The sequence below is a fragment of the Hemiscyllium ocellatum genome, chromosome 12, assembly GCF_020745735.1.
Source record: "Hemiscyllium ocellatum isolate sHemOce1 chromosome 12, sHemOce1.pat.X.cur, whole genome shotgun sequence".
Classification (NCBI taxonomy): domain Eukaryota; kingdom Metazoa; phylum Chordata; class Chondrichthyes; order Orectolobiformes; family Hemiscylliidae; genus Hemiscyllium; species Hemiscyllium ocellatum.
Window position 1 is genome coordinate 75,820,316 of NC_083412.1, and position 14,882 is coordinate 75,835,197.

Consider the following 14,882-nt stretch of genomic DNA (forward strand, 5'->3'; position numbering starts at 1 on the left):
GAGAACTACAAACTTACGTATACAGAAAACCGACAAACACTGACCAAATATTTAACTACGCCAGCAACCCTCCCAATACACACAAACAAAGCTGTATCAGAATATTATTCCAACCAGCCACCACACACTGCAGCACAGATGAACTTTGGAAAATAGAAGAGAACCACCTATACAACGTATTCAAGAAGAACGGATACTCAAAAAATACAGTGCGCAGATTCCTCAAGAACAAACCATGACAAGCAGACCAAACACAGCCAGAAACCCTAACCACCTTACCATATATCAAAGAAGTTTCAAAAAAGACAGCCAGACTACTAAGACCCCTCAGAATCCTAGTAGCACACAAACCCACCAACACTCTCAAACAAAAACTAACAAACTTAAAAGACCCAATACAACCCATGGACAAAACCAACGTCATCCATAAAATTCCATGCAAGGACTGCCACAAACACTACGTAGGACAAACAGGAAGAAAGTTAGCCACCAGGATACACGAACACCAGCTAGCCACAAAAAGACACGACCCTCTCTCCCTCGTAGCCCTACACACGGATGAAAAAAAAACCACTTCGACTGGACAACACATCTATCTTGGGACAGGCTAAGCAAAGACATGCCAGAGAATTCCTAGAGGCCTGGCACTCCAACCACAATGCCATAAACAAACACATAGCTCTAGATGCCTCAGAACACGAACAGGAAATGACATCACCACAAACCCCAGGAACCCCATCCAGGAGAAAGATATAAATAGAAAGCAGGAGACAACAACTACTTCGCTTCACTTGGAGGTTGCCACTGATGATGTTACCTAGCCAGGTAATGAAACATCTGGTTATCAAACCTACAGCTCAGCGAGCAACCCTATACCCTAAACTGAAAGGTTATTAATGTTGCTTTGCCAGCACCCAATTATGTTTTGTCATTGTGTGAATTGGGAGAGGTAACTGAGCATAAAACAGTTAGCAGTGAATTGTAAAGATTAACAGAAGATCATTTGCACTAATGCCTTAATAACACTATCAGTGAGAGGGAGGTGGGGGTGGGAGAAAGTACAATAGGGGAGAGTACAATAGGTGAATGGGGGTGGGGATGGAGGTGACTCATTCACATTACTGTAATTTCTCTACCACTGTAAACAAACATTTTCCATGGCACGGTGGCACAGTGGTTAGCACTGCTGCCTCACAGCGCCTGTAGACCCGGGTTCAATTCCCGACTCAGGCGACTGACTGTGTGGAGTTTGCACGTTCTCCTCGTGTCTGCGTGGGTTTCCTCCGGGTGCTCCGGTTTCCTCCCACAGTCCAAAGATGTGCGGGTCAGGTGAATTGGCCAAGCTAAATTGCCCGTAGTGTTAGGTAAGGGGTAAATGTAGGGGTATGGGTGGGTTGCGCTTCGGCGGGTCGGTGTGGACTTGTTGGGCCGAAGGGCCTGTTTCCACACTGTAAGTCTAATCTAATCATTAATGTTACAGACGTGGTGTAGTGTTGATACATAAAGTTATTATTTTCACTAGATGTTGGTTTAGGGGAGAAAATTACAAGATTACAGGTTAATGGACTGGATTTTCCTTTCTCAGTCATAGTAAACACAAATTATTAAGATGTGTCAATTTAAGACTGAGATGAGGAGGAATTTCTTCTCTGATGGTTGTAAATCTTTCAAACTCGCTGCCACAGAAAGGTATGGGATGGGGACCTTGTGTATATTGAAGGAAGAGATTGATAGGTAGATTCTGATTAGGTAAAAACAAGGACTGCAGGTGCTGGAAATTAGAGTCTAGCTTAGAGTGGTGCTGGAAAAGCACAGCAGGTCAGGCAGCATCCGAGCAGCAAAAAAATTGACGTTTCAGGCAAAAGCCCTTCATTAAGAATAGAGGCAGGGTGCCTGCAGAGTGGAGAGATAAATGAGAGGGGGTGGGGGTGGGGAGACAGTAGCATAGAGTACAATGGGGGTGTGAATGAAGGTGATAGGTCAGAGAGGAGGGTGGAGTGGATAGGTGGAAAGGAAGATAGGCAGGTAGGACAGGTCATGAGGGTGGTGCTGAGCTGGAAGGTTGGAGCTGGGGTGAGGTGGGGGAAGGGAAAATGAAGAAACTGGTGAAATCCACATTGATCCCATAGATTCTGATTAGTCAGGAAATCAAGGGTTATGGGGAAAGACCAGGAAAGTAGGTATGAGGAGTGTTGGATCAGCTATGATCCAGATGAAAAATGGAGTAGGCATGGCCCTCTCCTTTTCCTATTTCTTATGGTCTTAAAACAGTCTGAGGTTTTCTCCTTTCATCAAGTGCCTTTCTAACATTGGCAGGGATGAGGTGCTGGCGAAGTTGAGGTGTGGGGAAGGATCCAGATTTGTAGAGGGCAGTGGTGGGGAATGAACACTGGAGGAGTAATTGGGAGTGTGAGGAGGTTTAATCTCCAAAGACAGATGTTAGACGCTCACTGACTATTTCTAAAAGTATTTCTGAAAAAATACACTTCTTTTGTCAAAGCTTTCAAGTTTTTTGTCAAGTGTACTGAATAAATAGGTGATGGCCATTTTCTGGTTCATTTCTCAAGGTACTGGCCTAACGAATCAGAGTCAACCTCCTCGGATTAATGCTTGGTAGTTAATTGGTACATTCCCATGGCAATGCCTCTATCAATCCACTTGTTAAGCAACCACTACACACTCTCATGCAGTATGACTGTTGTTTTCCCTTTACATTATTATTGTAATTGTCTTGGTAAGACCAAAACAAAAAGCTTCAATTAAAATGTCTTTTTTCAGTAATACTCAAGTTTTGTAGGACCAAATAACTACTTATGAAAGTAATAAAAATATTTAATAGTTTAATAGCATTAATTTCTCTTAGAGCTTTTCAAATTCTTGATATTGTTTTAAAAAACACCTATTTTGTTACTGAGGTAAAGACTGGCCTCATCAACATGTCTTCAGTTCTTGATGTCATAAGAAAGCATAGATTTGCCAGCATAACACCATGCTGGAATACCTCACTGTGTTCCGATACTAGGTTCTGCTACAGGAGGATCAAGGTTTTACTGTAGCTGACAAATCAGGTGATAACAAGTTTTTTTTTATACTGTCAGTGCAAACACCACCACAGGAAAATCTGAGCCTTCAAGGAATAAGAAATTTGCTCATGCAGTGTAATTTATGTTTTGGTGAATTAGAGGTGAATGTATTATATATTGGCCACACAAATCAAATATACCATACATGTCCAGTTTAAAAAGGTTGTGGATCTAAGCTCCAGAATTTTATACTAGATTTCTACCAATGCTGCTGCCTAACTGCATGAAGATGTGTCATGTAGTAATTCCCATTTCGTATTTCCAATCCTTCGCGTTTCGTATTTGCAATCCTTCTGCTTTGGCTGAAATTGTTGTGTCTATTTTTCCTTTGCTCTTTATGTGAGTGGATTGTTAGTGCAAGTAAGAAGAGGTTTTATCTCAGGCTGACTATTTCAGACACATTGGGACACTGCAAATATTTTCAAGTATAGTATAAATGGTGGAATAGCCAAGTGTTTAGGAATAGATATTAGGATCAAGCAGAGTTAACTTGGCTTCATGAAAAGGAAATCATGCATGACAAATTTATTAGAATTCATTGAGAAGGTAGCAAGCAGGATAGAAAGATTATCTTATGAGGTTGAGCCGATAGTAATTGGAATTTAGAATGAGAGATGATCTGATTGAAACATTTAAGGTTCTAAGGAACTTTACAAGGTAGATGCATAATCTCAGATTAAGAGGTTATCATTTAAAAAGAAGAGAAATTTCTTCTCTCTGAGAATGGGGAATATGTGGAATTCCTCATTGTAGAGGCTCGGTTCTTAAATGTTTGACTCTGAGGCAGATCCTTAATCAGTAAAGGAATCACGATTATAGGGAAAGTGGAGTTGCAGCAAAGTGGAGTTGAGGATTACCAGATCAATATAATAATCCCATTGAAAGGGGAGCGGGCTCAATGCGATATATGGCCTATGTTTACTCCTATATCATATGGTCATTAACTTGAGAAAGTTACTTGTGTTGGAAATTGAGGGCACAAGCCGTAGATTTTCTTTTTATTTAATCCACGTAGAAATCTTGTCACCAATAACTTCAAGAAATTCTTGTTGTAATGGTTTAATTAATTCGATCAAATTTCTTCCTTCTTATTTTTGTCTTCTAGGTTGTCTATAATAAAGCCATAAGTAAAACACAGAAGGTTCGTTTTTTCACTGCAGGCGTTTTGACCAATATTGCTTCCTTATATCACTGGAATGGAATTATTGACATCCAGTTAAATGATGACAGGGTAAGACTTTTCTCTTAAGTATGATAGGACTGATATGACTGACTTGATAGCAAGTTTTGAGAGGATTTGTAGCTCAGGTTGAGGTTCTGGATGTCGGTTTGCTCACTGAGCTGGAAGGTTCTTTTTCAGATGTTTTGTCACCATACTAGGTAACACCTTCAGTGAGCTTCTGGACAAAGTACTGCTGTTGTTTCCTGCTTTCTATTTATATGTTTGGGTTTCCTTGGGTTGGTGATGTCATTTCCTATTTTTCTCAGGAGATGGTAAATGGGTTCCAAGTCAGTGTGTTTGCTGATAGAATTCTGGTTGGAATGCCATGATTCTAGGAATTATCATGCGTGTCTCTGTTTGGCTTGTCCTAGGATGGATGTGTTGTCCCAGTCGAATTGGTGTCCTTCCATGTCTGAATGTAAGGATACTAGTGAGACAAGGTCATGTCATTTTGTGACTAGTTGATCAACTCACCACAAAACAACATGACCCTGTCTCACTAGTATCCTTACATACAGATAAGGAAGGACACCACTTCAACTGGGACAACACATCCATCCTAGGACAAGCCAAACAGACATCCACAAGAATTCCAACCAGAATTGAGAAAATGAATAGGAAATGATATCACCACAGGAAATGGCATCACCAATCTAAGGAAACCCAACATATAAATAGAAAGCAGGAAACATCAGTAGTGCTTTGTCTGGAGGCTGGCTGAAAATGTTACCTAGTATGGTGACAAAACATCTGAAAATGAACCTTCCAGCTCAACGAGCAAACCTACATCCATGACTGACTTGAATTGTGATCTGTTGCTGCCATTTCTCATCCCTCTGTCGTTACTAGTCACTGGCCAACATTTGTTTTTTCAGCATGGTCAGAATAGTTTAGATGGTTGCTTTACACTGGACTTTGATGTAGCAAATTTGTATTTGCGTACAATAGAGAACAGTAGTTATACTTGAAGCAATTTGTGACACCACAAGGATTCGGAAAGCGTGCAGTATAAATTAAGTTTGCCTTTCATCTTATTTCTACAAGACAAATAAAGTAGGAACAATTATTTCTGTAATACTGCATACTGTATACCCATTGTAAAACCTTGTAGGGTTCTGCTCCAAGGGAAACCTTTTCACCCAGTGTATGTTTCAAACATGGAACTTGTTCCCACATGGTGTAGTTGAGATAAATGGCACAAATTAATTTAAGGTGAGGGTAACTAGAAGCGCAAGAAAAAAAGGAATTGGTTTCTGTTAATAATATGAGATCATGTGCAATGGCTGAAGGCTTGATGTGGAGAATAAACACCAGTATTGTTCTGATGGACAAAATTGCCTGTTTCTCTTGCTACAATACAATATGATACTGTGTAAAGGTTCTATAAAACTAAACTCTATTTAAATCCTGACAGTATGTCCAAGATTCCAAAGTGGCTGGAAGAGACAGTGTTCGGGAACTTGTACACAGTTTCTTGATGGATCTTTGCTGCTCATTGAAACATGGCATAAATTTCTATGATTCCAGTCTGGGTACAGCTAAGAGGTAAGAATCTCAACGTAATGCAAGCCTTATTGAGAGTGTGGTGCATTATGCCCGAAAAGCTGATTTTCCTGCTCCTCGGATGCTGCCTGACCTGCTGTGCTTTTCCAGCACCACACTCTTGACTGATCTCCAGCATCTGCAGTCCTCACTTTCTCTTAATGGAAGCCTTGTGCCAAGTCACTCTGTATGTTGTAGTATTTTCATTGTTAATGCTGTCATAGAATATTCTGCCAAAAACTATTGTGTAAATTACGTTAGATTATTGTATGCTTAAAATTTCAGTGGTTGCTTAGACTAAGGAGATTCATAGATCTAAAGTAAAGCATTTTTTCCGAACCTCTGTTGGACTCAATTAAGCATTCCAAGCACTTATCTGAATGTCAGTCTCTTGGACAGTATTACTTAATCATAATAATAGAATAGAATACACTTACAGTAGAATAAGGACCGTTCAGTCCATGGGGCTGAGTTATACTGGGATCCTGTATTCTATTCCTACTAAACAAAATTGGTTGGTAAGTGGTTGGATACCATTAGGATGGAGGCAGGACCGCTACACTTCTGTATCAGAAAGACCTGTTTTGGAGAACTGCTGGCCAATCATTGGCTGTCAGCTGTCCAAGACTGACCACCATTATGCACCGACTCCAGTACTGACCATTATGGGAAAACATTGGTATTATCACTAAACTATTAATCGAGAAACTCAACCAATGTTTTGGGGACCAGGATTCAAATCCCAACATGGCAGATGGATTACAATTCAATAATAAAAATCTGGAATGAAAAATCTACTAATAACTGTGAAACCATTGTTGACTGTTAGAAAAAAACCAATCCAACTCACTGATGTTCCTCACTGAAGGAAATCTCATCCTTACCTAATCTGGCCTACATGTGAATCCAGTCCCACAGCAACGTGGTTGACTCTCAACTGCCCTCTGGCTGAGCAAGTCACTCAATTGTATCAATCACAATGAAGCCTCAACAAAGAAATGAAACTACATGGACCACCTGCTAAGAACCTAGGCATCAGAAAAAGCAATGGCAGAAAATAGCCCTCCCAACCCTGCAAAGTCCACCTTACTAACATCGGGGGGGCTAGTGCCAAAATTGGGAGAGGGGTCTCACAGCTTGACATAGTCACTCATGGAATCATATCTTACAGATGGGTGTCCCAGACACATCCATCACCATCCCTGGACCTGTCCTGTCCCACCGGTAGGACAGATCCAACGGAGGTGGCAGCACAGTGGTATACAGCTGGGAGATAATTACCCTGGGAGCCTTCAACATTGACTCCAGACCCCCACAAAGTCTCATAGCTTCAGGTTAAATATGAGCAAGAAAACTTCCTGCTGATCACCACGTACCATCCTTCCTCAACTGATGAATCAGTACTCCTCCATGTTGAGGATGGCAAGGGTGCAAAGTGTACTCTAGATGAGGGATGTACCCCCCACCAACTTCTCCCCTCCCTCCAAGAGTGGCTAGCAGCAGCATTACTGATCCAGCAGGTTGGCTCTTAAAGAACGTAGCTGCTAGACTGGGTCTGCAGCAGGTAGTACGGGAACCAACAAGAGGGAAAAACATACTAGACTTCATTCTTACCAAGCTGCTGGCTTCACATGTATCTGTCCATGATCATATCATTAAGAGGACAACTTCACAATCCTTATGGGGACAAAGTCCCACGTTCACACTGAGTATACCCTCCATCGTGTTGTGTAGCATGTATCACTGTGCTAAACAGGACAGACTTCAAACACATCTGGCAACTCAGTGTCAGAGCAAATTACTGTCGATGATGAGATTTGTACTAGCAACCCAAGACATCCATGAGGTGTTGTTGGCCATCAGTAGAGTCAGAATCATTCTCCAAACTGCAACCTCATTGCCCAGCATATCCCCCACTCGACCATTACTGTCAAGCCAGGGGATCAACCCTGTATCGATGGAGAGTGCAAGCGGGCATGCCAGAAACAGCATACCTAAAGAAGAGGTGTCAACTTGCTGAGGCTACCAGATATTACTTGCATGCCAAACAGCATACACGGCAAATAACAGCACTAAGCAATCCCACAGCCAATGGATCAGACCTTAGCTGTGCAGTCATGAATGGTCGTGGACAATTAAACTGTTCACTGGAGGAGGACGCGGCTCTTCCCCAATGATGGAAAAGACCAACACATCAGTGTAAAAGAAGAAGTCGAAACTTCTGCCACAGGTGCCAATTGGATAATTCATCTCGGCCTCCTCTATTGATCCCTAGCATCACAAATACCTGTCTTCAGCCAATTTGATTCACTCCATGTGTATCAAGAAACATCTAGAGGCACTGGATTCGAAGGCTATGGGCCCTGACAACATTCCTGCAATAGTACTGAAGATTTATGGTCCAGAATCTGCTGCTCCATCCAATACAGTTAACACACTAGCGTCTCTTTACAAAAGAGAACGCTGAAGGTTAACAAAATAGAGGTAGTTAAAATGATGAAAGTTTCATACTCAGGTTATGAAGGTGTAGGTGTGCTGTACGTTTAAGAGAGAATGGAAGCTGGCACGGACTTAGAGAGGCACAAAGTGTGTTGAAAAATTTAAAAATGTAACATTTGGTCGTCACAAATAGTTGGAGCTGTGTTACTAAAGTACAAAAACAAATTGAAATTCGATTGGAATTTGATATCTGGGACATAATTTAAACTGGCTGAATTTGAATTTGTTTTGCACCATGGTAACGTAGCTTCAACCATTTGTGTCAACCAAATTTTTACATTTTTAAAATTTTCAGCACAGTCTGTGCCTCTCTAAGTCTGTGTCAGCTTCCACTCTCTTTCAAAGGTACACCTACACCTTCATAGCATGAAGTAGGCAAAAAGTATTTTTCCACTCATTGGGAAAAGCAAAACCAGAGGCTGACAAATTTAAGATGGCTATCAAGAAATAAAATATCGAATTCAAAACAATCGCTACCCAGACAATGGTGAGAATGAGGAGCTTACCACCAGAGTGATTCAGGCAATAGTTTTTCTTTCTGGTGGCACTTGGGTTCATGGAGTTAAGGTAACAGAGCATACTGTTTCCATTTGGTCTTGTCTTCATCAAATACTTAGCCTTCGGTTGTAACATATCTCGGTTTGACTTCTCTAGACTATAGGAGGTACGTATTATCATGCAGAAAGTGTTCATTAAGTAAACTCGGTGTATTTTAATCTAATTTGTGCATCGTCCTTGAACTTGATGTTATACATTAACAGATCATTTTCAGATCTTAAAAAAAATCACTGGAATAATTTCATTTAAACTGTCAACTGTGTTTTCACATGCAGGGGTGGCAATGTAGTTCTACTGAGATTTCTCCTGGGCTTAAAAACAGCTACAGAAGATGAGCTGGTGGCTGATCTGATGGTGAACATCTTCAAAGTTTGCCCTGATTTATTAAGCAGATTCTTCCAAGAAACACAGTATTCCTTTGTACCTAGACTTAAAACAGCCTGGCTAGATAACATCAAACTACTCCGAAAGGTAGGGTGTAACTAACTTGCACGATGTTTCCATATTTAGTTTTAATTATAACATATTGGACAATTAACATCTAATCTCTTAAACTGTCTTAAAATATTTGTAATCATAATCATCCAATTTCTTAGATTATGTGGTTTATAGGTATGGCTTTTAGGTTGGAAGTTAAGGTGTTAAATATACGACTAAAGGAAAAGTGTGTTCAAGAAACTGATAAACAACCATCATGTAAAAGCAAGTCCTAAGTTTCATTCATGTCTAAAATATAATCAAGAACTGTAGATGCTGGAGGTTCTGAAACAAACAAACACAAAACATTCTGAAACTAGCTAGCCTTTCTGGTAACATTTGTGGATGGAAAATAGAGTTCATGTTTCAAGTCCAGTGACCTTTCTTCAGAACTGAAGGCAGATAGGAAAAGTATTTATGCTGATGATAGGGGGTGGGGTGGGAGTTAAAGGAGTGAGTGGATGTCTGGAGATGGTGGATGTCTGGAGATGGATCCCTGAGAGAGAGAGAGAGAGGGAGACGGAGATGGAGAGGGAGACCTAGGCAGGTGAAGGGATTGTTGGCAGGAAACAAGGGAAGAAGAGAAGCTCGATAGGTGATAATGGAAACTGAATCAAGGAAATGGGGTAGGCTGTGCCAAAAGCAACCCATTTCATGGCAGGACCTAGAGTTGTCAGTGTAGGTAATAGACATGGAAGGAGATATTCATGTTCTGAAATTATTAAGCTCAATGTTGAGTCCTGAGACTGGAAGGAAGATGAGGTGTTGGTTCCTCCAACTTCTGTTGAGCTTTGCTGGGGCACTCCAACAAGCCTGAGGCAGAAATGTTGGCGTGGGTCATGGTAGTGTGTTGAAGTGGCAAGCAACTGGAAGCTTAGGATCATTTTTAAAGAGACAATGTAGGAAACGTTCATCCAGTATGCATTTAGTTTGTATAGAGACTGCATTGTGAGCAGCAAGTACAGTAGATTAGATTGAACTCGGTGCAGGTAAATTGTTGCTTCACCTGGAAGGTGTGTTTAGGGCCTTAGATGAGGAGAAGACAATTGAGCAAATGTTGCACCTTTAGCGCATGATTGGGAAGTATCATTGGTGTGGGGAGATATTGGGAATGGAACAGGAGAGGACCAGGATGTCCAAGAGGAATATGTATCTGGTGGTGGCATCCCACTGGAGGTGATGAAATGGCAATTTATAATCCTTTTGATCTGGAGTCATGGAGATGCACAGCACAGAAACGGACCTTTCAGTCCAACTCATCCATGCTGACTAGATATCCTAGATTAATCTTGCTCCATTTGCCAGCACTTGCCCCATATCCCTTTACACTCTTCCTATTCATGTACCCATCCAGATGCCTTTTAAATGTTGTAATTGTACCAGTCTGCACCCTTAATCTGGCAGCTTATTCCATATATGTGCCGCCCTTTGCATGAAGAAGATCCTCCTTAGGTCCCTTTTAAATCTTTCCCCTCTCGCCCTAAAACTATACCCAGTAGGTCGAACTCCCCTAATCCAGGGAAAAGACCTTGTCTATTTACCCTATCCATGCCCCTCATGATTTTATAAACCTCAATAAGGTCACCACTCAGTCTCCAATACTCCAGGGAAAATAGCCCCAGCCTATTTAGCCTCTCCTTTTAGCTCAAACCCTCCAACCCTGGCAATATCCTTGTAAATCTCTTCTGAATCCTTTCAAATTTATAGGATGGAGACCAGAATTGCATGTCATATTCCAAAAGTGGCCTAACCAATGTCCTGTACTGCATCAACTCCTATACTCGATATTCTGACCAATAAAAGAAAGCTTACTAAACACGTTCTTCACTATCCTAACTACCTGAGATTGTACTTTCAAGGAACTATGAACCTGCACTCTAAGCTCTTCTTGTTCAGCAACACTCAGTTTGAGGTGTCCTATTCTCTCCCAAGTTATCCTTTTGTCCTTAATGTACTTGCAAAGTTCCTTTGGATTCTTCTTAACCCTATTTGTCAAAGCTATTTCATGTCTCCTTTTTGCCCTCCTGATTTCTCTCTTAAATATACTCCTACTGCCTTGTGTACTCTTCTAAGGATTCACTTGATCTCTGCTATTTATACCTGACATACATTTCCATCTTTTTCTTGACCAAAACCTCAATTTCTCTCGTCATCCAGCATTCCCTGCACCTACCAGCCTTGCCTTTCACCCTAGCTGGAACATACTATCTCTGGATTCTAATTATCTCATTTCTGAAGGCTTCCCATTTTCTAGCTGTCCCTTTACCTGCAAACATCTGCACCCAATCAACCTTTGAGAGTTCTTGCTCAATACTGTCAAAATTGGCCGTCCTCCAATTCAGAACTTCAACTTTTAGGTCCTGTCTATCCTTTTCCATCACTATTTTAAAACCAAAGGAATTACGGTCGCTGGCCACACTGACACTGACACTTCTGCCACACCTGCCCTTCCTAATTTCCCAAGAGTAGGTATATCTGAATACTGCATCAGAAATTTTCTTGAACACACTTAACAACTTCCTCTTCACCTAAACCCTTAACACTGTAGCAGATCCAGTCTCTGCTTAGAAAGTTAATATCCCCTCCAAAATCTACCCTATTATTCTTACAGATAACTGAGATCTCCTTACAAATTTGTTTAGGAGAAAGTGAGGACTGCAGATGCTGGAGATCAGAGCCGAAAATGTGTTGCTGGAAAAGCGTAGCAGATCAGGCAGCATCCAAGGAGCAGGAGAATCGACGTTTGCTCATGCTCGAAACATCGATTCTCCTGCTCCTTGGATACTGCCTGACCTGCTGCGCTTTTCCCGCAACACATTTTCAGTTACAAATTTGTTTCTCAATTTCCCACTGACAATTAGTGAGTCTATAGTACAATCCCAATAAGGTAATCATCCCTTTCTTATTTTTCATTTCCACCCTAATAATTTCCCTGGACGTATTCCCAGGAATATCATCCTTGAGTACAACCATAATGTTATCCCTTACCAAAACACCACTCGCCCTCCTCTCTTACTCCCTTTTCTATCCTTGATATAGCATTTATATCCTGGAACATTAAGCTGCCAGTCCTGTCCATCCTTGAGCCACGTTTCTGTAATTGATATGATATCCCAGTCCTATTTTTCTAACCGTGCCCTAAGTTCATCTGCCTTCCCTATTAGGCCTCTTGCATTGAAATAAATGCAATTTGATTTACTTCATTCTCTGTATTGTTCCTGACTGTTTGACTTGCTCCCTTTCCCACCGTACCAATCGCAGATGGATCTCTTTCCTCACTATCTCCTTGGGTCTCACCATTGCTAATGTAAGAAGTGCACTCTTTCAGGCAAGCGGGGAGTATTCCATCAAACTCCTGACTTGTGCTTGTAGATGGTGGACAGGCTTTGGGCAGTCAGGAGATAAGTTATTCTTTGCAGGATTCCTAGCTTTTAACCTGCTCAGATAGCCACCATATTTATATGGCTGATCCAGTTCAGTTTTTCATCAATGTTAAGCCCTAGGATATTGATGGTAGAATGTTTTGTGATGATAACACCATTAAATGTCAAAGGCTGATGGTTAGATTGTTTCTCATTGGAAATGATCATTGTCTGACATTTGTGTGGCATGAATACTTCTTAAGCCTGGATATTGTCCAGTCATTGCTGCATTTGGACAAGGTTTGTTTCAGTGTCTGACGAGTCGTTGAATATGCTGAACATTGTGCAATCTTCGACAAACATACCCACTTTTGGCCTCCTGTTTGGGAGAAGGTCATTGGTAAAGCAGCTGAAGATGGTTGGACCTAGGACACTACCTTGAGAATCTCCTGCAGAAATGTCCTGGAGCTGAGACGGCTGACCTCCTGTATAACCATCATCCTTTGTGCCAGATGTGACTCCAACCAATGAAGAACTTTCCTTCCATTTCCTATCAATTCCAGTTTTGCTAGGGCTGCTTGGTGCAATACTCAGTCAAATTCAGCCTTGATGTCAAAGGCAATTACTGTTACCTCACCTCTGAAATTCAGCTCCTTTGTCCGTGTTTCAACCAAGGCAGTAATGAGGTCAGGAGCTGAGTGGCCCTCACTCACTGCATCAGTGAGCAGGTTATTGCTGAGTAGGTACTGCTGGTAGCACTGTTGATACATTCCATCACTTTACTGATGTGAATATTGCAACATTATTGGCTCTTTGCCTGCTTACTGACCTCACAACTACTGCACAGTACGACTTGCCCTTGACTTGCTGCAAGAATTAATCTGCAAGAAGAAAAGGAAAAGACTGTACCACAGCGGTCACTAGATCTTTGTGGGCAGCTTTCTTCAAGTTCAGTAGCAAGGATTCATATTTTCTATTGCTTGTGAAATTGAGGCCAGTACTTAGTGTCATTAGAGGTTAAAAAAAGAGAGGAAATCTCAGTATTCAAATAATGATGCCAGCTGCTGAGCAATATGGTTTTCAGAAGCGCAGATTTGTGATAGGTTGCATGAGCGAGCTCTTTTCTGATATGGTGCATCAAAGGCAAAAATTAATCTGTCAGTGCCCAGAAACAGCTTCAGTCTAGGACAAAACTGGACCATTGTGTGTAAAGGAGGAATGGAGCTCTGTGCAGAACAAACTCTGTCTGCCATAGAGCTTTTGAAAGTTAGAACCATTGTGCATTTTACTGCAAGGGTGATTTTGGTTAGGTCCTTGAAATCTAATGCAATAACTCATGTTTGATTGCATGAGAACTTTTGTGTTGCTGTGTAGCCATACTGCCTACAACAAACATTTGTTAAAACTGCAGACTTTCTGTAATACAGCAGATTTACAGATGTGCTGTTGAAATTTGCCATTTTCATCACCATAAATTTTGGCAACAAATGGGGAAAATCATTTGTTGACAAGCAAACTTGTGATTTTTGATGGTAATGTTTAATATGTTTAATACATAACATTGCAGTATTTATTTAAAACTAAACTGGTAACAAAGAGACTAAATCAGTCCATCAAGTAACCATTTAATCTTTTATTTAGTGTACCCTATTAATAGATTATATGTCCCAACAGAGAACTGGACCATAGATAATCTTCATATTTTCCTTTTATACTTTCTACCTCTATTCCAGATTTATGAAGCTCAGCCAGAGATTTCCAATGCCTTTAGGACAAAGGAGTTCATCCCAATTCCCCGCCTCCTCTCTATGGTGATGGTTACAACACTACCTCCAGTGGCTACTAAGGTCATGTTTACTCAGGGACTCAATGTAAGGGAAAACACTGTTTAATATTTACTTGTTTCTTAAATTCAAAAAAAAATTAAGAATATTAAATAAAATATCTGTAGAAAAACAAATTATTGCACACTATCCATATCAAGCAGTTTCACTGCTTACCCAGAAAGCCGATTCCTTTATAACATAGTGAGAAAGCCGGGTAAATGCCATATCAAGTATAGTACAGGGGAGGACTGGAATGCATCTGGCCTGACTTTTAAACAAATGGCTCCTCAATTGCATATATTCTCAGAGAAGC

The 14,882-nt window shown here is 40.9% G+C and overlaps 1 protein-coding gene across 3 annotated transcripts in view; it reads left to right on the top strand.

Annotated features, from left to right (window-relative positions):
• The window catches only part of urb1 (URB1 ribosome biogenesis homolog), a 121,438-nt gene that overhangs the window by 20,228 nt on the left and 86,328 nt on the right, over positions 1 to 14,882 (top strand). For all 3 annotated transcript variants that reach the window (XM_060833717.1, XM_060833718.1, XM_060833719.1), the window contains exons 7-10: positions 4,189 to 4,314; positions 5,720 to 5,850; positions 9,180 to 9,375; positions 14,477 to 14,614. In XM_060833717.1, coding sequence (XP_060689700.1) covers positions 4,189 to 4,314; positions 5,720 to 5,850; positions 9,180 to 9,375; positions 14,477 to 14,614 — 591 coding nt within the window. The remainder of the gene's footprint in view (positions 1 to 4,188; positions 4,315 to 5,719; positions 5,851 to 9,179; positions 9,376 to 14,476; positions 14,615 to 14,882) is intronic.